This window comes from Patagioenas fasciata, chromosome 4, assembly GCF_037038585.1.
Source record: "Patagioenas fasciata isolate bPatFas1 chromosome 4, bPatFas1.hap1, whole genome shotgun sequence".
Taxonomy (NCBI): domain Eukaryota; kingdom Metazoa; phylum Chordata; class Aves; order Columbiformes; family Columbidae; genus Patagioenas; species Patagioenas fasciata.
This window is the reverse complement of record NC_092523.1, coordinates 13,477,891-13,504,244: the sequence shown is the minus strand read 5'-3', so window position 1 is coordinate 13,504,244 and position 26,354 is coordinate 13,477,891. Positions and strand designations below refer to the sequence as shown.

At 41.9% G+C, this 26,354-nt stretch overlaps 1 protein-coding gene across 7 annotated transcripts in view; it reads right to left on the bottom strand.

Moving 5' to 3' along the window:
- PPP2R2C (protein phosphatase 2 regulatory subunit Bgamma) overlaps positions 1-26,354 on the bottom strand; it is a 201,984-nt gene that overhangs the window by 101,385 nt on the left and 74,245 nt on the right. The window contains exon 2 of one of the 7 annotated variants that reach the window (XM_071808558.1): positions 16,716-16,807. The exons of the other annotated variants lie outside the window; for them this stretch is intronic. Within the exon in view, the coding sequence (XP_071664659.1) occupies positions 16,716-16,782 (67 nt within the window). The 5' untranslated portion in view covers positions 16,783-16,807. The remainder of the gene's footprint in view (positions 1-16,715; positions 16,808-26,354) is intronic. 7 annotated transcript variants of the gene reach the window in all.

Below are 26,354 nucleotides of genomic sequence, written 5' to 3'. Positions count from 1 at the left end.
TTTCTGAAATGATCTGGTTAGCCCTCCAGCTGCAGATATTGAATTTTGGGGAATTAATCCCCACTAAAGTAAAAGAATACTACCACTGGAGTATATGTACATTATGATAACAACATTTGAAAAAGCACAAGTTGCGTCACAAAAATCAAAGTATAAGAATATTTATATTTACACATTTTAAACTTTCAGGGAACTTCCGATTAAAGTCAGAAAGACCACAGACTTTGCTAGATTTTGCATCGCGTGCTGAGATAACAAACATGCCAGAATTAAAATGCAAAGGGAAGATGGAAGTCACCACAGTAGCAAACTTCTCTGCTAACTCAGAGACCTCAGCAGTCCCACACACATGCTGTGGGTGCAGTTTTTCAAACAGCATTTTTCACAACAGATTCCTTCATAAGCCAAACTTCTAGGCCGCAGCTAGACAGACTTTTCCTAGATGTATACTGCTGACTCCTGCCCATAAATCTCAGAGGGCCTTTTTCGGTAGTTTATATAAGAAATCGTTCATCTCTCTTCACCTCCCTCCATTATTTTCTTCGAGCACATTGCACAAGGCACAAATGGTGAGATTCTCCCTGCTCACCAGCCTTTTCTGTTCTGTTTGTTGGAAACACCATTTTTTTAATGTTTTGCACTGGGTGTCACTGGAGAATGGTTCCACATGAGAACAAACTGGGCATGAGAATTAGGTGACTGCAGAGACTGACCTTGCAGCTTTTAGGAACACACCTGACGTCAAGGAGGATCAAGAAGTAGAATGCCAGGTTTCTAGCACTATTATGTCCTTGTACCAACCTCATCACGGGAGTAGAATAAAACTGAGTAGTAATTCTTCCATCTAGTTCATCTGTCTTGGGGCAAGGTGGGGAGAAAAGATCTGGAAATGTGTTCTGCTACATCAATACAGAGGAGACTGGTGCCAGATCTACTCCTGAAAAGGTTGTGTTCCTCACAGTTTACTGTCAGGTGTTTCTACAATGAATTACCAGTGATACAGCTGTAGCAGCCCTGTGCCTCTGCAGGCAGCCAACATCACACAACAATTCCTGCTCAACTAGTTATTTTTGCTTTCTCGTCATTTCCCTCATTTGTCAGAGGAATTTATTCAAAGTTAATCAGTCAGTCCAATATGCTTCATACATATTTAAGTGCTTTTCAAAAAAAGAAATCCACATTTTGGAAATAGGCGGAAATGTTGCATTCAGTCAGGCATAACCATGCTTGAGTCAGTCCTGCAGTAATACCCTGACAAGAAGCCTTCCTGACTACCAGACTTGATAATCGTAATTCCTTCCTAACAAGGCTTTCAGTGGGAATGTTTTATTATTCAGAGGAAATCTGAGTTGAATAGATTCACTTCATTTCACCACAAAGCTGCATGTTTTGAGATATGTCTGCATGGAAATCTCAAGGAAGTCAAAAGGAAGTTCATTATATACACGGGCATTTTAAACACTGACAAAATCCTCAGGTTTCAATACCTCAAAATAAGCTCCAACTCAAGACTTTGCAAAAATAAGATCAAGCACTAACAAAATGGCTTTCTGGGAACAGCCATGACAGGAGATCCAGTAATTCTAACCCTGCAAAACAGAGCTCACGGATGGGATAAGAATCAGTACCAACAGACAAATTTCACATCTTTATTCCTCCAAAACATCCATGTGAACTGGAAAGAGGAATGATTTCTAAGTGTGCGGTACTTAATTTCTGCACTTTTGTTGTTGTTGTTGTTAACAAAGACTGTATTTTAAAACAACTGCATACCTGTTTTAGCTGCCAAACTGTTTTACCGCTCTCATCACACACAGCACTTTGCTTTCCAGTTGCTTTTCTTTACGTACATATTGTGACCATCGTGAAGAACGATATTTCATGCACTAGTGTGCAAGAAGGTTGGCAATCTAGCCTCTATTTTTACATAACAGAGTCACACAGAAGACTTGACACAAGGTGCAGTGTGAATGCTGCACTGCAAACCAAGAACTCCCATTGAAAAAATACAATACTCTGTTATCCTAGAAAAATAATTGTGCAATTTGGTTCTTCTGCTAATGGCAGAAACAGGAATGCTGATGTGTGCAGGAACAGTAGAGAACAAGCTAATGTTGGTAAAGCCACCTGATGATGTTGATTATGATCTGAAAACATACACTTCATATTATGGTTTGTGCTCTAGGCATACCCATTCAAAAATGGAGAGCAGTGGCAGGGTATTATATTAGAAATATTTTCTTTAAAGATGTGTCTAGGAAGCCAATTTCTGTAACTCAAAATTTATTATATAGTTACTAGGAATCTGAGTATTGTAGCAAAGATTTATCAGAGTAATACATCTTTGACATTTACACAAATTGATTGCTGTGCACAGTGCAGCTCAACTATCATTACTAACACAAAGCACACCTTAAAAAAAAAGCCCACACACACAAAAAAACACACTACAACCCACAAAGAACACCTTAAACACATCCCCAAAGCATAGCTCCTTAATTTTAGTGAGTTTTAGGTTTATAGCCTGAATATTCCTTCAGTTTAACAAGATATTGTGTTTCACATTAGAGACAAAGGTTACAAAATAGCTCAATATTTCTGTTTCTAGTAGGGCTGTCTATTTTCAAAGGAGAGAAACTATATTCCATTTCGAAACCTACATTCTTCTTGTAATTAGCAATGGCTCCAAGAGCACATGGCAAAACCAAGGAACTAATCAACATATTGATCAAAACATGATTTGCTAGAAACTATACAGAAAATCTTATTTAAAAAAAAAAAAAAGAGAGACAAAGCCATAACAAAACAAAACAAAAAAGTGAAATAATAAAAAAACTTTACTACTAGCATGGTTTTACTTAGAAGTTTGCAGCATAAAAACAATTCACTTCCTTAGGTTTTAACTGAAGGCCTGAAATAAGCATGCAATACATAGTTAGACTATTTTCTCATTTGCGTTAATGTTAATTTTCAAGACAATGTTGAAAAGGTGAATTTATACCCAGCTGTAGTTTTTATAACCAACCAGGAGAAATTTAGTTTGTATGCTAGAGCAACTGTGGAAATCAATTCTTAATCTATGACCTTGCTTACCACAGCTTGAAGCCTTGCAATAAATAAATGCCTTGAGCCACAAATAAGAAACATTTGGTGAATCAAAGAGACAAATAACACAAATCTATATGTGTATATATAGCATTAGGAAGGTCATATAAAATACAATATTGGCTCTTTTCTTGCTCTAACATAATAATGTGTGAAAGGCAGGACACAGTAATTGGCTGCATTAATACCCAGGTGGTGAACAGTCACGAGTACCCATTTTCTTTTCAAATGACAATGTTCACTCTCTTAAAGGACTTATTGTAGTCTGCCTGCTTTTTAGTATGGACAATGCTACAATGCTTAGAAACACAGAATATCTGAAAAATATCTATTTTCTTTGTCCTAGCATAGGCAAAGTCCTTCTCTAATGCACATTTAAGCTTCCTTGTGAAATTGCTCAGTGTTTCAGCACTAACAACAGGAAGAAAAATGCCAGAGCTCATGTGTTAACCCTGCACTTAGTCACAACTACCCTCCCTTCTAAGACAAACCTCTCAAATCCTCACCCTATATGTCATCACTTATTTCCCACAGGAGTATAAGCTATAAGAAAAAAAGCAACTATAGTAACATGTCAGCATTCATATTTTACAATTATAATTCACAGACCATCACTGTAATCAGACCTGTACCTCTTTAAAAACATACCTTCCATTCTTGATGTATTTGATTGATTGCAGACTTCAAAATCGAGTAGAATAAAATAGCACTAGTTCAGCTAATTTCCTTCTCCTAATTGTCTCCTTCCTGTTACACTGGAATTCAAATGTGATTCTGACTGACTCTCCTTTTTAGATTAGTACGGCATTTTTAGTTCGCACAGCAGGTGACCAAAGTAACTGATAGGAAGGTTTCCCTTATTTTAACCTTAAATAAAGGATGTAATCTAATATGAAATGAAAGAATTTGGAGATTCATAATTACCCCTGAATTGGAATTTTACATAGAAACCAAATCAGAAGACTTGCTTCCTTTAAATATAATGAAAGTTTGAGGTGAAGTAGATCCTGGTCCTTTCTAAGGTTACATTTTCACAAGATCCTGTAACATGTTGTGATCAGTCCTCAATCAATGAAAGTTTTGCCATCAATATAAATAAAAAGGATCAAGAACCAAACTGAAATGCGCCTTTCAGTTCTTAACACAAATCACAGCTGCAGCATCCAAAGGAACCATATCTGTGCTGCTGTGGCTTTCAGGCACCGTCAGGTGCCAGCACTCCCTGTCCAGGATGGAAACAGACATTGTACCCCCTGGTGTGGGACAGAATTTGGAACAATCCTCAGAATACCTGACCAAGCAGTCAGTATAATGGCTTTGTGTCCACAGTTTGAAAAGATAAAATACACTTCTCTTACTGTAACGTCCACTTCTTTTTTTAATATTAGGCGATGCTTTTGACTTAAAGCGCAATGAACAGAAGAACAGCTTAATCCATTTACATTTTCTTTATAGTGTCTGCAGTAACTGCAAACCAGCTGCTGAAAGCCAAGGGGAAACATTTTGAGTCTGTGGAACAGGGGAAAGTATGATAAAAGAATAAGGCTGAAGAAGCCAGTGAAAGGCCATAGTCCATTTCACCTATTTTCAACTTTTACCTTCTTCCTTACTGGAATCCTTTAAATATGTAATAAGTCACTTATTTTGGAACCAGAATTGTCATCTCATTTAGGAAGTGAAGATTAATTAGCAATTAATTATATTGCTCACAAGCATTATTCTTCTTGGGAGCACCCAGTCTGGGACAGCAGTACTGATAAAAGCAAAAATGCCCTCACAGAAAAAAGCTAGATTTACACTACCTATGAGCATAGGCATACCCAAGTAACAACCAGAAAACAACTCAGGACACTTCTGACCTTCTCTTCCAGGGAAGCATCACCTTTTGTCCTCCATGTACATATTTATTCCAGACTAAGGGTGACTTTTGTGGAAATGATGCCAAGTACTTATTGGTCAGAATTGACATCTGGAAACAGAGGAGAAACTATCACATTCCAGATGCACACAATGTTTTCATACGGAAAAATAAGCTGTGCTTCAGCCTAGCCCAAAACAGACTAATCTTACCAACAGCTAAAGGAATAAGGCCTATTTCATGCATGCCTTCCCATAGCTCAAGAGAAGGAACTTTAGTTTGGCGATGTCCTGTGTTTTATGCCTATCTGGAGAGAAGAACTCACATTCCAAACCAGTTCCCAGCTTCCCAAAGACTTGGTGAATGGCACTAACCAGAGCTCTGCACAGCTGTCTGGGGGACGGCAGGTCCGAGCAGGGCGGCTGCAGACCTGGGGATAGCAGCAGCACCAGTGCTCCCTGCGGAGTGGGTTCTGGATGTCTCCAGAGGAAGAGACTCTACAACCTCTCTGGGCAGCCTGTTCCAGTGCTCTGGCACCCTCAAAGTAAATAAGTTTATCCTCATATTCAGATGGAGCCTCCTGTGCTTCAGTCTGTGCCGATTCCCCCTCATCCTGTCATTGGGCACCACTGAAAGGAGTCTGGTCCCATCCTCTTGACCTCCACCCTTGAGATATTTATAAACACCAATGAGATCCCCTCTCAGCCTTCCCTTCTCCAGGCTGAACAGACTCAACTCCCTCAGTCTCTCCTCATAAGGAAGGTGCTCTAGGACCCTAATCATCTGCCTAACTCCACCTGCTATGTCTTATCTGGCATTTTTAATTAGTTTTCACGTTGCAGCCTTAAAGGCAGTTTGTTCTAACTGCCAGAGAGTTGCTTGGTGTATCAATTTGGGTTAGAGGAAACTACTTCCCCACCAACAAAACAACCAATTTTCATTACAATGTGCAGCTGATTATAACCAATGACCCTTACGAAACAATTTAAGATTCAATATTTGTGAAACAAAGCAGTGTATTCACTGATGGCTTTGTATCAGCATAAATGACTAATTACTTTAATCAGGAAGCTCAAAAGATAATGAACTTGATTTATTATAAATACTGGGGATTACCCTCTTATAAAAATGACTTGCTGTGCAGTTCAGGACACATATTGATTTATGGCACTACTTGTAATTCTCTTATTTTTTATTTTAACACTTAATAATAGGTGAAAAATGAATTAAAGTAAACCAGAGCAGGACACGTCCCCAAGATAATTGTATTCAATTCCACAGCAATACTTATACATTGTCTATATCCTAGTATTTCACTAATAGTAAAGACACAAAGCTATTTTGAAAAAATATGCAGAGTAAAAGATTAATTTGGCCAAGATTACAGAAAAAGTGAATATTCTTGCCTTTCTCATACATGACTCTTCATTATTTAGTGATACCTGACATCTGTTGCTGAGTCCAGCTGAACACAATTCAAATCCAGTTTAGTTAGGAATGACTGAGAGAGTAATCAAAACTCTCCAAGGACATATTATGAATCAATTATGGAATAGGATGCCACCAGAGAGACTGAATCTGCCTGGAGTCTGGTAGTGGACAATGAAGCATCTTAACCATTTTTGCTGCAAAGCCACTGTGGGAAGCACTTTGCTGTCTCCTGACCCCTGCAGCACCAGTCCCCAGCCTCACCGAATGGCTGTTCATGGACAGACAGAGCACTCCAGCCATGCCAGCTCCCCATGACGAGGTTTATAGATTTACTGCACTACATTCAAGCTACACAATACACTTAAAAATGTTTACAGTACATAGTTTTTCAATAAACACCCCCCCCCCCCCCATGTCTAATCTACTAAGATTAAATTGCTCAGGACTTTCTCATACACTCAAAGTCCTCTAAGTTTGTCCAGACAAGATTACTGTCATGGATTCCCTATTCCTGTGTATTTACGTTGCAGAATTTGAGGAACCCTCAGGTGTGTCTTTATATATTCTGCTGCATGGCTGAAGGAAGAACCAGCATGTCAGAGATCACAGGAAGGGTTTTTCATAGTTCACTGGTAACCAGCAAAGTTCTCTAGCTTATCTGAAGGTTTTGGGGTAACACTGGAGCCCCAGGGTGTCCCAGGAGACTGTCACACAACTGTGTGAGTACAGTTGTTCAGTTATTATAATGTTATTATAATATTATAATTACTATTATTGCCTGGTTATTTGCAGAAAATAGTAATTAAGAGCAACATGAAAATATTTTTAACATGAAGAATGTTTTCATAGACTGGAAGATTTGCTTGATCTACCTTCAACTCTGAGCTCAGTTAAAACAAACTATATCCCTCTGGGCATCACACCAAAAAGATTGTCATCAGATAAAGACATTTGACAGCAAGGTTCATCCTCCAGTTGCTTCTTGTGTTCACCAGCACAATTAACATTACCTCATGTTCTGCCTGGTTTAATATATCCTCATGTTGTCTCCTCTCTCATACTTAACACTAACATTCTTCTGAGCAGAGGCCACCTCCTTCTTGTGTGTTTAGAGAACCAGCTATGCCTAGTGACTCTTAGTGCTACCACAGCATGAATAACGAAAAAGATATGCATCTGATTATGATTTACGGCAGAGAGTTGACCAACATATTCAATTAAATCTCTGCATTATCATTATTATTCTTGAGGCCGGGGTTTCTCCTATTGTATCATCATGTTTGGCATCTTTTTGGTACAGATCTTCTTTCACATAAAAAACTTATTTTTAGTCACTCATCATTTGATACCTTGCAGTTATTCCCACAACTACATAAAATGGGAGAAAGAGCAGTATTTTCACTAGCACTTTTGTCAAGAAATCTCTTTCTATCAAGCATTTCTTCTAAGCCCAGAGGCACACAGAGTAAGTCCTAGAATTCAGATTACTGCAGTTTGGAAGACATCTATCAAAAGATTACTAAATGACCTGTGCTTTGCTCCATGAGGGGCACACATGGGACTGCCCTTTGCTATATTCTGTAACCACTCACTGATGACCAGACACCAAGCCCCACTTCTGCACAGCTGCAGAAAAGCAGTACGCTACTATAGCAATTAGAAAAGAGATCAGAATGAATGGGATACCTACCACAGGCTTCTGAGACATCTAATCAGACTCAGTTCAGATAGCTTTCAGCCCACGAGAAATTTGGAAGGTGTTTAAAAGTCTTGGAGATCCAATGACATACTACTACTCAAGGATGTCCGAAACCACATACATAATTTTTAAGGACTGCTGATGAAGATGCTTTATTTTCTTTGTCACATGACTGGTTTCATACTTAAATCCCTTTCAAATAAAGGTGTCCCCATTCTATGAAGTGAACCATCTGGAGTTCTGCTTTTTTTTTTAATCCAGAGTATTAGAGGTCAGAGAGAGGCAAATGTTCGGACGAGGATTTGAAACAAACTAAAAAAAGAATGAGAAATATAAATTCAAACACAATCTGACATAAAAAGAGGAATTCTCATCCACAAAAAGAAAATTCCATTATTTTACACAAAAATAAACCATTAATTATTAAATAGATATTTGTTGGTTTAAACTTGGTAATATACAGAACTATTGTGGCAGTGAGAATAGTGCTACAGAACAGTATTTACAGACATCATGAAAATTATTCCAACCTGCAAAACTCTTTTAATTGAGTTTATGTTTCAGAAGGAATGTGTTTTGAACAGAAACTTTATGTTAAAGCTCATATTTTAAAAGGTATCTCTGTCGTTTCAGAGAAGCATTAAGACTGGAAGCTCACTCTTCCAGGCACTTGTTTTGTAACAATCATTTAATTTCTTATTTTGTTACGTTTGACAACTCTCATGTGGAGCTAAATACTCTCCACTGCAGCTACTGTGATTACTGAGCGAAAAATATGAAATGACTTTGAAAATGATAGATCAGGGTCACTGGCAGCCTGGTTTTGCTGAGCTCAGCAAGGAGGAAAGGCTGCCCGATACCTTTATCGGTGCGGTCACTCCTAGAGGCTGTTCTGACTTGCACTGGCTGGCAAAAGTCCCTCAAGGATCATTCGCCAGCAAGAACAGCGGGGAGGAAAAACCATTCGTGTGCACACTCAGGTACTGCCAAGTCCTTCCCAAATCTTCAGACAGTAGAAGCTACCACAAGCAAGATTTAAGAGTTTAGTGTGCTAACTTTACCTTCTGTGGAGTCCTCAATATAGAGGCACTTCAGCAGAAGAGACACTCTACATGAAACGAGGAGAAGGAGAAAAATGAACAGACAAAATAATTTATCTTTTATATTCAGAATATTATGGTTATGGTCGCGGAACCATCGTCAGCGTTACCAAGCACTGCAGGTTAACTATACTGAAAAGACATCTATAAAAGCTTATTGGATGGGGTGGAGGGGAGAGAAGTGTCAAATATACACAACAGGTGTGTGCACACTAAGCTCATATCTTCAAAATTGCTGCTAGAGGTTTATTTATTTAACTTATTACTACAGAAGCCTGTAACAATCCTAAAGCATTCAAAATAGGAGACTCATGGCAGAGCAGCTTATGCTTCAATAAGGGAACATGCTGTTTCCCTCAATCAGATTCAAAAGAGGCAGATCAAAGAGGAAACATTTAAAATTAAATGCAAGACCTTATTCTAATTTGAGGACAGAAAAAAATGCATATATATTACAAATACATAGGCATATATATTTTACATATATATATTGCAAAGTTAGAGTTTCATTCGCTTAGCCTGTCCTGTTATATGTACACACTCCCACTCTCACAACTGTAAAATGCACTCTTGAAGGCATTAGCTTGTGCAGAAGGGCAACAGATGTTCTTTTCTGGGTCAGAGCAGATGCAGAACATACCACAATAGTTTTCTGTATATGATGCTTTCTCAAGGATACTCATTACGGCTTTTTCCCCCCTTCTTCCTTTGCTATTTGCACTGAAAGCAAGGCTGTGTGTGGTCCTGGTATGATTAGGATTTTCTGTCTCTATGGTACTGGCCAAGGAGTGAGGTGATCCTAAATTATTACAACGTACAGTTTTACTATTACAGTCTCATCTTCCTTCCCCTTCCCACTATTCATCTCTGTCTCAATCCCACTATTCAAGTGACATGTAACATTTAGATTTTACTCAGTTGTAGATGGAGCCCATGGAAAACTTCACTTAGATGAAATCAGTAATATGGACCTCAGTGAAATATTTGGTTTCATACCACACTGCTCTCTGCCTTCTAGCACAGCACTGGATCTCGTTAAAAATGTGAGCAACAAAGTTTGTTTAGGTTTTTTTTTCCCCTATCATGAAATGCTGAATTTAGATTTCAGGTTTACCTGGGGAAGGAAGGAAGGAAGGAAGGAAGGAAGGAAGGAAGGAAGGAAGGAAGGAAGGAAGGAAGGAAGGAAGGAAGGAAGGAAGGAAGGAAGGAAGGAAGGAAGGAAGGAAGGAAGGAAGGAAGGAAGGAAGGAAGGAAGGAAGGAAGGAAGGGAGGGAGGGAGGGAGGGAGGGAGGGAGGGAGGGAGGGAGGGAGGGAGGGAGGGAGGGAGGGAGGGAGGGAGGGAGGGAGGGAGGGAGGGAGGGAGGGAGGGAGGGAGGGAGGAAGGAAGGAAGGAAGGAAGGAAGGAAGGAAGGAAGGAAGGAAGGAAGGAAGGAAGGAAGGAAGGAAGGAAGGAAGGAAGGAAGGAAGGAAGGAAGGAAGGAAGGAAGGAAGGAAGGAAGGAAGGAAGGAAGGAAGGAAGGAAGGAAGGAAGGAAGGAAGGAAGGAAGGAAGGAAGGAAGGAAGGAAAAAGACATACTTTGCTGTCCAGGTAAAACACAGCGTAAGTGGTCACACACTCTTTGTAGACAACGCAAAAAGATCTCCTGTTCTACTACAAAAATTCTAACATAAACTGTAAGCCCCAGTCAGGTGAGAAATGGATCTACTCACTGATATTATTTATAATTCTTTCCAGGATGGGAGAGGTTTTGGTTTTGTTTTACAGCGCCTTGGGTTTTGTTAATACCAATCACTCCTTCAGTCCCATTTCTACGCAGCTCCACAGCCAGCTGCCTGAAACAGCAGTTCAGCCGTTGCTTTTGCACATTGATACTACAAAACTGACCCTGTAAACAGCAAAGACTTTTTCGGTATCTAACATTAAAATAGTAATGTTTTATTCCTTCATGTCCTGTTCCTGTGAAAAGAAGGCAATGGTTGGGGTCAATGCATGAAACAGATGTCTACAACACAGCCTCATCTATAAGCAGTTTCAGCACACTGACCCTATATAACCAAGCTTACAGCACAAGCAAAATAGTAAAAATATTAAGAAACAAAAACACCATCATGATGGAGATACTAGAAAATAATAATCCCTATCAGTGTGAAAGCAGCAGTACTGTGGATTGAAAAATTTTATTGCTTGCAGACAAGGCACAACTCAATTTGTCTTGCAGCTTCTTTTACCTTCTGTTCCTCAGAAGCGTTTGGCTCAAGAACAATGTAAGATCTGCTCTGAACTTGTGTCAGATTCCTCTACAAGCTACGAGAAAACACACACTTGCACCACCCGCAGCAAAGGCCATTATTCCAAACAAGAAATACCTGTACATTTACTGTGAGGTTCAGAGGCAGAGGTACCAAGCTCACAGTCAGCGCAGTGTCAGCTGCACAGTCCTCCAGTGTCCTCTGCCCCATCGGGGACAGCACATGCCACCAGCCACTGGGCAGCACTGGGGCAGGTGGTGACCTTGAATCGATTTCTTCCAAACACACCCTCAAACTATTCCCAACCATTCAGAACTGGACAGCCAAGTCTCAATTTAAAACAAAGAAACAAACAAAACCAACCCAAAACCCCTCCAAAATACCCCAAAACCGTAACCAAATACAATCAAACTTTCCTTTCCATTTACATGGATTCTTTTGAATCTTTTTTTTTGTAGTTCTGGAGGTTGCAGAACACTGTCCCATCGTGCTCCCCCTGACACAAATAAGCAGCCTTCACTTCAGCACTCCTACAAAATTAAGCAAGCTAGCACTGAGACTCCTTCCTCACAAAATTACAATGTTGGTGGAGACACTAATAAGAAAAATATCTTGGCATTTTCAAAAAAAACCTCATGTTATCCAGAATCAATGTTTTCGTTCAGAATTTCTCTCTGCTGTTCCCATCCTAGAGAACAAACAGGACCTTGTTCTCCCAGCCTGGCCACCAATTGCCAGAATACACTGTATCATTCTCTCCTACTTAGTTAGAAAACCAAGCTTTTTCTTTTTTCTTTTGACAAACCACAGAGCAATATAAATGTCACCATGTCATTCAGCACTCCACACATATATGCACAGATAAGATCTTCTAGACAACATTACAGCAAACTGTCTAAATTCTAGCCATCTTTGTCCTAAGATTCTGACTAACATCTCAGATTTTCTTTTGCCTGGAAGTTCAGTTTCCTTGGAATTTAATCACAGGTTACTTTCACTATAGAAAAAACAAAAACAAAAACAAAAACAAACAAAAAAAACCACTAAGTTTTCTGTTTCCTGAAGCACATTCTTAAGTGTTTCAAAAAAGAACCCATTCCTTAATTTGCCTTGTCTCCCTGGAAGAGCCTAGAGCATTTGATCAACCAAAAGAAAGTCTCCAAAAATCCACCGCTTCCTGGCACAATAGAAATTAAAGTGCAGGAGAAATTCTTTAGGAACTTCAAATGTAGAGAGATGACCCTGAGAAAGAAACTACAATTTGACTTTTATGAAAACCTGACTGATTTATGAGCTAGGTTTTTATGGAGTGCAGAGGATGAGAGGTACCTGTATTGTATTTTTGAGGATGATAATCAGATGGCATTGTCATAAGGCCCATGAAAGAAGATTTACATTCTGTATCACCTTTTCATTTTTGTCTGCATACCTTATCCTGTGTTCCCAGTATTTTGTCTGTTAAACTATTTTCAATGTCTGAGTTCAAATATTCTGGTTAGATTAAAGTTGACACTCTCAAAAGCCATTTCAATAGGTCTCAATTTCCTAGGCACTCAAAAGAAAATAATTAAATGGGTGAAATTGTTACTGTGGGATTTGGTGGACTATTTGCTTGTTTGTTCCTTGCACAGAGACTGCTATAAATACACATTTCTGTATTATCTGCATTATAGGACTATCCAAAGTATGAGGCAGGGTTGGGGTTTTTTGTGCGAACAGAAAAAACGTGTTTCCTGCCCTGTAAGAGTTCACAGCACTGGCAATGATCCTGCAATGAGTTCCACGTGTGCTAACACCTGAACCTTTACACATGCTATAGCAATACCACAGACTACTAGGAACTAAATAAATATATAAACAAACATTTTTTATATACACTGTTACAAAGCTGTTGATTGATACCGATATCCTGGTCACTAATTAATTGGCTGGACTAAAACTGTCAACCTGGAGATGAATGGAGGCTAAAAACTTTGTCCTTCATGAAACCTGGAGAGACAGGTGACAAATTCACAGTATCACAGTATCACAGTATGTTTGGGATTGGAAGGGACCTCAAAAGATCATCTAGTCCAATCCCCCTGCTGGAGCAGGAACGCCTAGGTGAGGTCGCACAGGAATGTGTCCAGGCGGGCTCTGAATGTCTCCAGGGAAGGAGACTCCACAACCTCCCTGGGTAGCCTGTTCCAGTGTCTGTCACCCTCACAGAGAAGAAGTTCTTTCTCAAATTTAAGTGGAACCTCTTGTGTTCCAGCTTGATCCCATTGCCCCTTGTCCTATCATTGTTTGCCACTGAGAAGAGCCTGACTCCATCCTCGTGGCACTCACCCTTTATATACTTATAAACATTCCTTCCTACAATCACAATACTACTGAGCTGCAACATGTTAGGATGCTATGATAACTACCTGGTAAATTTATGAAATCAGTTGCACAGGCTGCTATCTGAGCAATGAGTTCTCATTTCCAATAGCTTTGGTACTTTAGTCTCACATTTACTTACAGACACCAGCGACATAAAGTTTTGGTCAGAAAGAATTTCCTTCTGCTGCATCTCCATCATTTATTTTTAGAAGTCCAGAGCTGACACATGAAACTTTTCTAAGTGCATCAAATAAACGCTTCCTTTTGAACAATCTAACATTACACAGTTCCCTTCAGATCATCACACACAGCCTGATGTATGCTGCTCTAGCTGCAAACCTCCTAGGGAAACGCTTTTCAAGAGACACCTGCAGCAGACTGGGAAAAGGAAAAGTCATGCTAGATCTCCTACATACACATACAGGTCTGTATTATGTTCACACATGGAAAAACAAAAAAGAAACAATGTTTTAGCATTGGAGCTTCCCAACTGTGACCATGCACAGTCCACACATCATTCAATGTGAACCTAAAGAGCTGCTTATTCCTTGCTTGAAATCTCTACCTCTGACACTTGACCTAAAATTCTGGATATGTCCCTTAAACTCTGTTACCTAATGGCTGGTGAGAAAAATGAGTTTGTGAATTGAGCCGGAAGCCACAAACCATATCACTGGAATTCAGGAAATACATTTATATACCCTCTGCGAGGACTACTTTAACGTTCCTCTGCTCACAGTCCTCAGGCATAACCAGCGAGGCTATGCGATCACTACTACATAACTGGAGATAAAGAAAGGCTGATAAAACTGAAGCTCTTAAGATAGGGATCTGTAACTATGAACTTAATACTGAGGCTGTTTCTCATATGACCAGTCGCAGCGGAATCAACAGAACTACTTACACAGCTTAGAACGCCAGGATCAAGGTTATGAGGACTATCCTGCTGTGGGATGCTCTGAGTAATACCTTGTTTTACAAGTACGCTCTTTTAGATCACCATTATTCAATGTAACTGTTTGGAAAAATCAGGCCTTCTATTAATTAGAATTCACAGAAAGCATACGCAGAGACAGAAAAATGAATGCAGTATAAATAAAATACAGTGTGAAGAAAATTATCTCTCTGACCGTTCTTTCATGTTTGTACTGACAATTATTTAACTGCATTTTTGTACTTGAATTTAAAATAAAGTCTACTACAAAAAAGGTTTAATTGTGATAAGGTATATAATTATCCTCACAGGTTTACGTGGCACAGAGAGGTTTGAGCAGAAATTCTGGGCGCAGTTGACACAGGTGTGTGGGAGGCCAACTCCGGACCCCTCTACAGCTTTGTCAGTGACTGTGAGAGATAAGCAATCTGCACTGCATTCAGAAGAGCTGAAACATCAAATCCATGTGACCTATTTTGGCATCATGCAAACTTTAATTATGGTGACTTATTAGCAAATATGCCTAATATTATACTACCTAATGCCATGTATTTTAATGACAAAGATCCTCAAACTGTTCTTCCCTTAAAATTAATGTATTATTTGGTCTCAAATAACTTTCCAACAGGACTCTATTATTCATTTTTATTAGGAACCAAATCCTGTATTCCTTGCTACCCTGACCAAAAAAAAAAAAAAAAAAAAGAAGTCAGGAACTGTTTTAGCTACATATGGAATGAATACTGTTCTGATTCATATCCTTTCAAGTAAAACATGCAAGAAATCCCTTCAGGAAGTCTATTCTGGTTAGGAAAATTAACTCTTCTTATTCTACTCTAGATCTTGTGGAAACAGTCAGGAATAATGCTAAACTTATACAGTTATTGAATTATACCATGTTCTCTTGTTATCATACCTGTTTACAAACAGCCATAGAAGCAGAGTTAAACAGACTTACGGGCTTCAACTACAAATTAAAATCAAGTCATTGCAAATCGTTTACATAGCATCTGAAGCTACAAAAGTAATTCACCATGACCTAACAGGCTTGCTAAGCCTTTGTTTCCGTTTTCTCAACTGTGTTTCTGTATTTAAGAGATGTAAATTTGGCTGAAAACAAAATACTCCTCACTGTATTTGAAGTATGTAGTACCTAAATAAATCCAGGAATGTATATGAGAATTCATTTGCCAAACTTGTGAGAGGTCATTAGTTCTATTCTCAAAACTCACATGAGTCACATTAATTCTTCTCATATAATTTATCACATATCTTCTGGTTTGGATGACAACTATCTATTGAAACCATAATACATGCCCGCTACTTTCATATAGTGTAGAATCTTGTATGTCTAACTTCAGATAGGCAGATTTCATTAATTGTAAAGTAATCTAAAAAGAACATTCGTTTACTGGCTTAATTGGTGTTAATATCTAAATTACATAGTAATTATGAAAAGAGAAAATGTTAAGATACGGCTTTACAACAGAAACCTAATACTTCATTTAGATACTGGAAACCAACATTCACTTTCTTATCAATTTTTGGTGCATTTCAAAGCATGCCTCCTGGTCTAGTGCTCTAAAGCTCCTTTCGCACACATGGTTGCCACCAGGAACTGCTTTTCTGTATCAGATTTGCAATCAGACTGCATTCAGTCATTCGCATGCTGCTTTGTCGACGTGTACATAAAGCATGAACTAAGTCTCTCAAAACAAAAAGAGTGCAAAACCAAAAAAACAAAAGCAAAGGTGCCATCCAACCACAAAGAAACATCAAAATGTGACAGCAGTCAAGCAGAATAATGCAACCTCAATGAATCCAGCCCACGCCGCTTTACAATACATAAAGTGAGCATCTGTTAAAGACCGGTGGTTCATCCAAGACAAGGGGGAGGTCTCCGTCCAGCAGCCTGTCCCGCAGGAACCACTGGCAGCAATAACTGCGTGGACAGAGACTCTTCCACCCACTCACCTCCAGAAGTGACCTCTTCAGTACTGGGTTGAGGAGCATTGGCAGGACAATGTGGGGAAGCTTGCATTGCTGCCGCCCTTGCTATACCTGTCCTGTGGAGAAATAGAGGACTTAATTTCCAGGGCTGTCAGTCAGCACCTTCCACATTACAAGCGAAGGAAAAAGAAATTAATTTGACAATGCCTGCTTCAAGCAAGTACATTCTGGGGTGTGGTGAAGAACCCCCATCTTCTACTGAAGTATTCTGGTTACTTTCACATCTTCTGTGGAGCTCCATTTGTCTGCCCGGCCAGCAAGCTGGATTCTTTGGTTCATGAGTTGATGATGCTCTTGCCATTTACCTATATATTAATAGCAAGCTGGAAAATGGCCATTGAGAATCAACTTAACTAGACAGCCTAAATAAAATAAAGAAGGAAATAATGTTTAATCTCTCAACTCTGACATGAACAAGTGCTTGCCATTGGGTAACTCTCTCCCTTCTACCTCCCTTTCAAAATGGCAAATTTCTTAGACTGTTCTTCACACATCTCCTTCACAGAAACCATTACCTTATAAATTATTTAACAGAGAAGCAGTTCTTTTGCTTCTCCTGTCCCACTCATTCCGTAGAGGCATTTTATTTCCACAGTGACCTAAATGGCATTACCACAAGAATCAATCCTAACAAAGATAACTTTGAAATGAAAAAAAAGAAACTTTCCACTATTCTCATGGTTTCCAGCTGAGACAATGGTTTTCAGTCACCAGTTTTTAGTGTGACACATACAAATGATTTGTATATATAAAAGTGCAGTCATTACAGAAAGAGACCAGAAAAACCCTATCTGAAATACATGCATAAGTGATTCTTTTGAGTGTGGTGATGAATGCAATGGTTTACAATTTCAAAACAAATTCTCTAAAGCCTTACTAACACAAGTGTATTTGCTTCCAAGAGTGATCTCTGTTTATCTTTCAGGAGTACCGTGATGTTTTTTGTTGGAGGAAATGTCAAGTTTAGACACAGAGAACTGGAAGCTAATGACCAGCCATTTTATTCTGGTAGGAGTGTGCACTGAATACTGATGTTCACAGGCAGGAACAATTTCCAATAATGAATTGGAAACATACCAGCTTTCATTGCATTTGCTTAACTTTGGTCAACAGCAATGTTAATCTTTCAAGTGAATTGAGAGACAATACAAAGCTTATATATGTGACGTTTATATATAATTCAGAACTGCTGAAAAGCATGGAAAGCAAGCCAAGAAAATGATGATTTTAAGAATATGGCAGAGGCACTACATTAGGAAAAAAAAGCCACACACACACACACATCTTTTATTGTATCAATTACTTAAGCACCATTTCTCAGCTAGATGTATGCTAAAAAGTAAATGTAGGGGTTTACTTGGGCAAAATACACTTTGACATCACTCATTTCCTCAACACAGATGCCAGACAGGGTATCTACCTAATTGTTACTTTTATGTTTTTGTTTGGCACTGTATACTGCTTTTCTGTTCACAAAGTCCCCAGTTTCCAACATACTCACCACTCCCAAGCAACAAAGCAGTTTGTCTCTCTGAATATCTACTACCTTGGACTATGATTATGGCTGCCCATGTGCTATGATTATAAACAGACTTTGGCCAAGATATTTGGATGAGGTATCTCCAAAAGAAATAATAACAAATGGTCACATATACAATACCATATTTAATAAGCCCAGTATTTAAATATAAAATAAGATACAGCAGGTTGGCTCAAACAAATAGGACAGTGAGTACTACAGCTAGATCTTCTGTTCACTTTCTAAAACAGTACCTATTCAAAGCAGTAACAGGAATTTCAGTAAATCCCCTTTCCTTCCTGTGACAAATACTAGGAGTGTAAGAAAGAACTAAAATCATCATGGAACCTTGATGACCTTAGGTTTTACATACTGCCTAAACCCTGCTCAGAGTCAACAAAAAGCTGCCCCCAAAAGACCATGATAGATAGAAAATCCATATATTACAGTAACAATGCACAGATAGCACTGATACTTTTCTCTCCAGATAAAAGAACTCAAACACTTTGAAATGTTTGGGGATAGTTTCTAATAATCCTTGGAAGGACTGGCAGTAGCAGAAACAGGTTTCACCCACAACCACAACTGTTACTCCATTTACCCCCCCTCAAATGCAAACTGGTAAAAGTTAAAACTGAAAAAAAAAAAAGCTACAACTGAAAGAAAGAGCTGAAACAGTTAAGAGTGTGGACTTTTGCTTGTTTGCTTTAGTAATCTACAAAAACATCAAACACCAAGCATTTCACACTTTGAGGGTAACCTACATTTGTTTCAAAAACAAGCCTTAAGCATTCAAAAACAAGCACCTTATGCATTGAATGCTTCAAAAAGCCTTTCCTATGCTTACATCTTCCTGATATTTTCCCCACAAGTTAACTATTGTTCTTAAACCTCCCATACAGTCTGTATTGACCTATGTATCCCAAGCACTTCAAAAGGTACTTCAGCCATACAAGATATTTCTAAAAAGTATGATCACTTTTGCTGTCTGAGAGAATAGGTCATGGAATAAAAAAGAAAACAATTTAGGAACAGCAGAAAGATATATGTTCCAGAGATCAGTCCAATTCAAACAGAAAGCTCTTCCATGGCAGAAAGTACACGCTTTGTTAGGGAAAACGCATATCCTGTCACCATACCCAAGCTAGAATATCCCCTCTTCTTCCTTGTTTAAATATTGGGTAGAATCTATTGTGTACATAAGGACTGTAATACAGCTCCTGGATTTAGTTCTGCAATCCACCAGAAACTTTCCTGTGAGTCCTACGGAAATCACTGTTTTTTTTACAGTTCATTTTGCCTTTGAGAAATGAAGAAAACGTAACTTTCAGTCTCCGTGACTGGAAAAAGGCGAGAAGTCCATTGTGTGGACCTTTAGATTAATGAATCTGTGAATCTATAGCTGCAGCAGTGGATTCATCATTTCCATGCTTCATCCGGTGACAACACTCAGGTGGTGCTTGACCATAACCTTTCCCGTTCCTTGTGTGTGAGGACAGTAACACTGTGGGTTGTAGTCCCACCTGGGTGTCCCCCATGAACATGAAGCTGGTGAAGAAAAATGAGCCTGACAGTTTGTACCTACAGCTGAATAATGTTAGTCAGCACTGCTAGGGAGCCTATGTTTATGTTCCAGCATCTAGAAATGATGTTACTAGTACCTGAGCCGTGATGGATAGCCTCCACAGGAAAGGGAACAATGACAGTTTCAATATACTATATGCTTTGTTTTTGCTAAGAATTTATTATTTTTTTACAAAAGCTAAAAATAATATTGATTTCTTTCAAGTCTACGACACACTAAATGCAATTCTTAATGTTGTTATTTGAGGTATTAGATAAAAATGCCATCTTCCTTACTAAGAAAAAATCAACGAGTCTTTTGTGAAGCAAAAATGTTTAAGGCTCTTTGGTATATGTCAGCTGTAGGTAGTAAAAAACTTACATTGATTCATGAAAAAACATACAGAAAACTCACTTTGGTGCCATCCAAACTTAGTGTATATTCACCATGAGCTGCAAGACATCACCAATCTAAAAACATCTGTGGTGATAAAACTAACAATACAAACTCAGTGCTTCACCTCTCAGATACAAAGAGAACACAGAAATGGCTGTAAAGCAACAAAAATTCTACCTATGAGAATCTAGATGGGCTCTGAGAAAATTCAGGAGCTTAAACAAGCAGTGCAAAATTGTTCACTTGAGGCAGAAGTGCTCCACACATCTGGTGGAAAAGCAACTGGCAACGTAGCAGCCCAGCTGGAAAGGACCTGGGGCCATCCTGGATGCTGGGCTTAACACGAGCCAACAGTGGGCTCGCATCAGCAAGCCACATGCTGGGCTAGTGCTGGGAAGAATGTGGCCAGCAGAAAGAGGGAAATCACTCTCTGCCCATCACTGATGAGGCTACATCTCAAACACTGTGTCCAGGTTTGAATCCACCCCCCAGCTGAAGAGGAGAAATTGGAAAAAAATCCAGTGAAGTCCTAAGCACCTACCAAGTTGCTCAGGTGCTTAGGACATTTTCAGAGACTGAAGGAGGTGGGCTTGTTTAACCTGGTGAAGAGATGGCTAAGAGCAATTTAATAGCAGTTTCAACTGCTTGACAGGGATTACAGAGACAATGGAGCCAAACACTTCTTGGTAGTGGTGCATGGTGTTGCAAGGTCAAAAGGAGATGATTGGTAGCTTGGGGTTACTTAGAAAAGCTTTTTCTCTTGGAGGTTAGTGCAGAATTGGAAAGGCTGTCCAAAGAGGTTGTGACACCTCCATCCTTGGAGGTTTGTCAGACTCAGCTATACAAATCCACATCCGATCTATAGTTTTGGCAAGATCGTGCTTCCAGTGGGACAATGGACTTGCAGAGGTCTTGGCTCACATACACCATTTCTATGCCCCTACAAAATGCCAGTTATAAAACATGAAACTCTCAGGTGTTCTCAGAACAAAATCCTTTTGCTAAGCCTCCACTATTTGCATATCTGACATTATTTTCAGAGAGATGATGAACTAAAAAGCTTTGAGTGTGTAACGTGATGGGAGATTCCACAACAACATGGTTAAGCAGCAGAACCAGGTTATGAAAAAGTTAGCCACAATTTTTAAGACTGATTAATTGAAGAAGAGCAATCAAGTTGCTGAAGGGTCTAGAGAACGTCTTATGAGGAGTAGCTGAGAGAACTGGGCTTGTTTAGCCTGGAGACAAGGAGGCTGAGGGGACTGTATCGCTGTATCGTTGCATCGCTGTCTACAACTACCTGAAAGGAGGTTGTAGCAAGGTGGGGGTCGATCTCTTCTCCCAAGTAACAAACAATAGGACAAGAGGAAATGGCCTCAAGTTGCACCCAGGGAGGTTCAGATTGGATATTAGGAAAAACTTCTTTACTGAAGGGGTTGTCAGGCATTGGAGCAGGCTGCCCAGATAAGTGGCTAAGTCACCATTCCTGGAGATACTTAAGAGTCATGTAGATGCAGTGCTTAGGGACATGGTTTAGCGGTGGACTTGGCAGTGTGAGGTTAGTGGTTGGACTCTATGCTGAACTGACAGAAACATGGCACCTGTGTCAGTCTTGGCACATATGCAGCAAGGCTAAAGAAAGCTTTTGAGGTGCCTGGAGCTCAAGGCATGCACTCATGCAGTACAGGCCACGTTTCTCAGAGGCACAACCTGCAGCAGACCACTTCAGCATGGTGTACAGGGGACTCTCCTGAACTGGGAGCAGAGAGGCAGGGGCCCTGGCATGGCCTCTCCAGCCCCCTGGCTTGCCCTTGCAGGGGGCAAGCTAGTAGCCAGAGACAGAGGCCACAGGATCTTTTCCACTTGCACCAGGGACATGGCTTGCATTAGGCTTGATCATTAGGATTTGCAGGGCCAAGTCCTGACCCAGCAGAACAAATCCAAGAGGACAAGAGGAGAAGGAGACGTGTCTCTGCCCAAGGGCCCATAGCTCTTCTTTTCTAGACAACTTGGAGTCAGACAACCTGGCCCAGAAAACATTGCACCTCTCAACATAAGTCAGGGACACCCACCTACACTCCCCATTCTCATTTCAGTTATCGTTTGGGGGTGTCTGCCCACTTTGACAAGAGAGCCCCTGGGTGCTCGCTCCTGCCAGGCAGGTTTGTACTCGGTGTGATGCCCAGGAGCTGCTGGGTGGGGGGGACGAAGGCTGGGGGTCCTGGCTGGGTGGCGCTGCTCTGGTGGCTGTGACAGCACAGAGGACAGGTCACAATGGGAGCTGTCCCCAGGGCCATCACCAGGCAACCCCACTGCAGTTTGGCTTGTGCCACTGGTGAGTGCAGCATGCAGGGGGAAGGCTGGGCTGGATGTGGGACAGGGCAGATGGCTGGGGGGTCTCTAACGCAGAGCAACACCCGAGCCCCACAGGGCAGGGCACAGGACCATGCTCGGGGCTGGGGACAGACGTGCTCGGGGCTCCCAGTGGTGGCAGCTGCCCAGGGAGGCTCTGGAGATGTACCAGCTGCTCCTGGTTCCATGGGGCATGGTTGTGTGGCAGGGATGGGGCCTCGGGAGCCTCTGCTCAGGTGTCCCGTGTCCTTTCATGGGGCACAGCTGAGCCAGGGGCTGGCCATGGGGGTGGCTTGGGTGGGATGGCCCCCAGGCTGTCTCCAGCCAGGGCCCACAGCCCATTCAAGCCTGTCGACACCAGTGCCCAAACGCTTTCCTGGGGCAGCCCATGGCTCCCATCCGTGCAGTCTCACAGACCCCGCTCTTGCTCCCTTCCACCTCCCTCACCCCCGCTCCTACCGGCCCCCAGCTCCAGGCACCTCCTGCCCCTCTCCCCCAGCCCTGTGCTCCCTCCCACCCAGCCCTGCTCAGCCCCTTTTCTCCCATCTCCTCCAGGCCATGGCTTCGGCAATTGCCTTCGCCCTGGCTGTGCTGGCTGTCGAGCACATCCTGAAGCCCGAGCCACAGACAGATGTGGCTACGGCTGAGCGGATGCGGCAGCGTGAGGAGTATCTGCGTCAGGAGATGGATCAGCTGCTGCGGGAGATGGAGTGGCGCAGGAGCGCAGAAGAGACCGCGCTCCTCTCTGCGATGCAGCACTGTCTGTTTCTGGCCATTGCACTAGTCCTGGTCCTGCTTGCTGTGGCCTGTTGGCTGATCAGGAGAAGGAAGCTTGACTTTGAGAACCGGAGTGAGCAGGACAGCTCCAGCCGCAAGGAGAAAGACAACGAGGAGGTGAAAGACCTCAACGGTGCACACGATGGTGTCAGGTCTTTGGCTGTGTCCACCCCATTGCTAATGCAGGTCCTGCCTGACACGTGCAAAGCGCTGCAGCAGCTGGTGGGTGACCTGCTTGGTGTCTGCCGAATGCTTTCCAAGAAGACTTCCATGCCGCAGATGCACCCAGCCATTGAGATGGACGGTGTCTATGAATCCTGGGGAACCCATGAGAACAGCATCTCCTACTGCCTGCTCGTGTTCCTGCGGCCACCACCCGGACACTCTTTCAGCATGGAGCTGGACACCATGGGGCAGCTGCCACCAAGGCACTCCAGCATCCGTGTGGCGCTGGACTGCGTGTGCTCAAGCGAGCAGCTGCTGGAGGACAGTTTGTGCTTCCTCCACCACCCCGACGACAACCTGCCGAGGGATCAGAGCTCATATCTCCTACATACCCTCTGCACGAGCTCTTGCTTAGACGTGGAGAAATTAGCCTGCTGGGTCCAAGAGCTGGTGAAAACAGCCTGGCTGTTTTTGCCTCAGTCGCACCACTGCCAGCTAACGGTGCTGCCCTCCCACCAGTCCTGCATGTTCCAGCTGACAAGCACCTCCCAGATGAGCATCTACACTGAGATGACTTTCGCAGTGCAGCAAGGCAGCTCCATCATCTACCTGAGCCTTGAGTAGGCAGAGGCCAGCTTCTCCAGCAGCGCACTGTGGCCGGAGACCTGCGCTGCTGTCGAGATGCCGCTTGTCAGACACACCACGAGGCACGTCTAAGTGGGACAATTTCCACCTCAGAGGTCTGCAGTTCCGCACCGGCATCCTGGTTGTTCACAAGCTTTTCCAGCCATGCCTGTGGCCCTGAGGATCTGTTTTCCTCTCACACTGCTCGAGCCCCAGTAACAATTTTGGATGCTGGGACAGAGAATTTGCTCATCCCAGAGACTACCTGGGGAATTTGTGCCGCAGATCTAAGCAAATTAGGCATGGAGGTGACACCGCTCAAGAGGAGCTCAGCATCACCAGAGCTTGCGGAATCTGCACCAGTTCAGCTGAAGATGCCACTGCAACTGAGGCTCCTGTTACCACCTGTAACAGGATGAGACCACCCAACCTGTCAGGTCCCCTCTGGGACCTTTATGTGACATAAAGATGACAATAAATTACCTTGTTTGAACAAACCCTCTCGCTGTGTCTCTGCAACACTTTGTTGGGGAATGTGGGCAGGTTGCAGGTTGCTGCCTGCTCAGATGCAGAGGAAGCGGGGCAGCATCTTGAGATAAGCAGGACCAAAACAGAATGCTTCCCCTGAGCCTTTTTCCATTCTTTTCCATTTTTCTGCTCTGCTTCCATTTGAAGGAGAAGATGCCTCTGTGCATGTATACCTGATGGGACGGAATGAGGGCAAAGGAGTCAGACCTTTCTCAGGAGTGACCACTGACAGGACAGGAACCAATCAATGGGCACAGAGGAAAAAACACGAAGTTCCATCTGAACAGAAGAAAGCACATCCTGACTCTGAGGATGCTCTAGCACTGACACAGGCTACCCAGGGACGCTGTGGAGTCTCCAGCCCTCAAAACTCATCTGGACATGGTCCTGGGCAGCCTGTTCTAGGCGGCTGTGCTTGGCAGGAGGCCTGCATCAGACAAACTTGGGGCAAATCAGCCCCCAGAAGCCCAGCAGCATTGCCCTGAGGCAGCCTCTTGGGAGGTGGACATCACAGTCTCCAAGCGGTGAGTCCTCTGCACAGGGAACAAGCACCACACGCATGGAGTGGGGCTCTGGACACTCTGCTTACTGCACCCATCAGTGACACAAAGGCACCAAGAGCACCCGTATGTCTACAAGCACAAAGGTCAGCACCAAGGGAGCCAATCCATCGCACTGGGTGGCAAAGCAGGAGTAAACCATTCACATCGTGACACAGGTGGTCAGTGAGCCAACTAGGGAATGCACCCCACTGAACCTGTTGTTTGCGAACAAAGAAGGACTTGTGGGTGGCGTAATGGTTGGATGTCACCTTGGGCGTAAGTTGTGCCAGGAGAGGTTTAGATTGGATATTAGGAAAAAATGCCTCACTGAAAGGTTTGTCAAGCACTGGAACAGGCTGCCCAGGCAAGTGGTTGGGTCATCATCCCTGGAGGTGTTTAGACATGCTGCTTAGGGACATGGTTTAGTGGTAGACTTGGCGGTGTTAGGTTAATGGTTTTATTCGATGATCTTAAAGGTCTTTTCCAATCTACATGACTCTATGTGACTAAATTCTGCATTTGGCACACAATTTTTTATCTAAACAATGCAACTGTGGTAATTCTTCAGCCATAGTCTATTCCTTGATAGTGGGTTAATCTTTGAGGTAATGCCTCAACCAAAGCACTCTGGAATGCTCTTAACAGTAATCACCAACTACAGGGAGACTCCTCATTGGTTCAAGTATTTACCTAAATGTTCTGCACATAGCTCAAATAAAACCCACCGTGTTATGATGATACTACCACAACATGAACTATTTGGCAGCTGTAAAATTAAAATTTAGAGGGACAATATGAACCTAACAAATAAGCACAAATCCCAAAGTACCCAAATGTGTAGATGAAGGGGAAGAATTACTGTTTTGTTAAGACAGGTACACTTTTTATAGCTCTGGTAGAGATAACCTTGAAAAATATCTATAAAAAAGAAATTTATTTAGGGGCTGAAATTATCACAGTATCACAGTATGTTTGGGATTGGAAGGGACCTCAAAAGATCATCTAGTCCAATCCCCCTGCTGGAGCAGGAACGCCTAGGTGAGGTCGCACAGGAATGTGTCCAGGCGGGCTCTGAATGTCTCCAGGGAAGGAGACTCCACAACCTCCCTGGGTAGCCTGTTCCAGTGCTCTGTCAC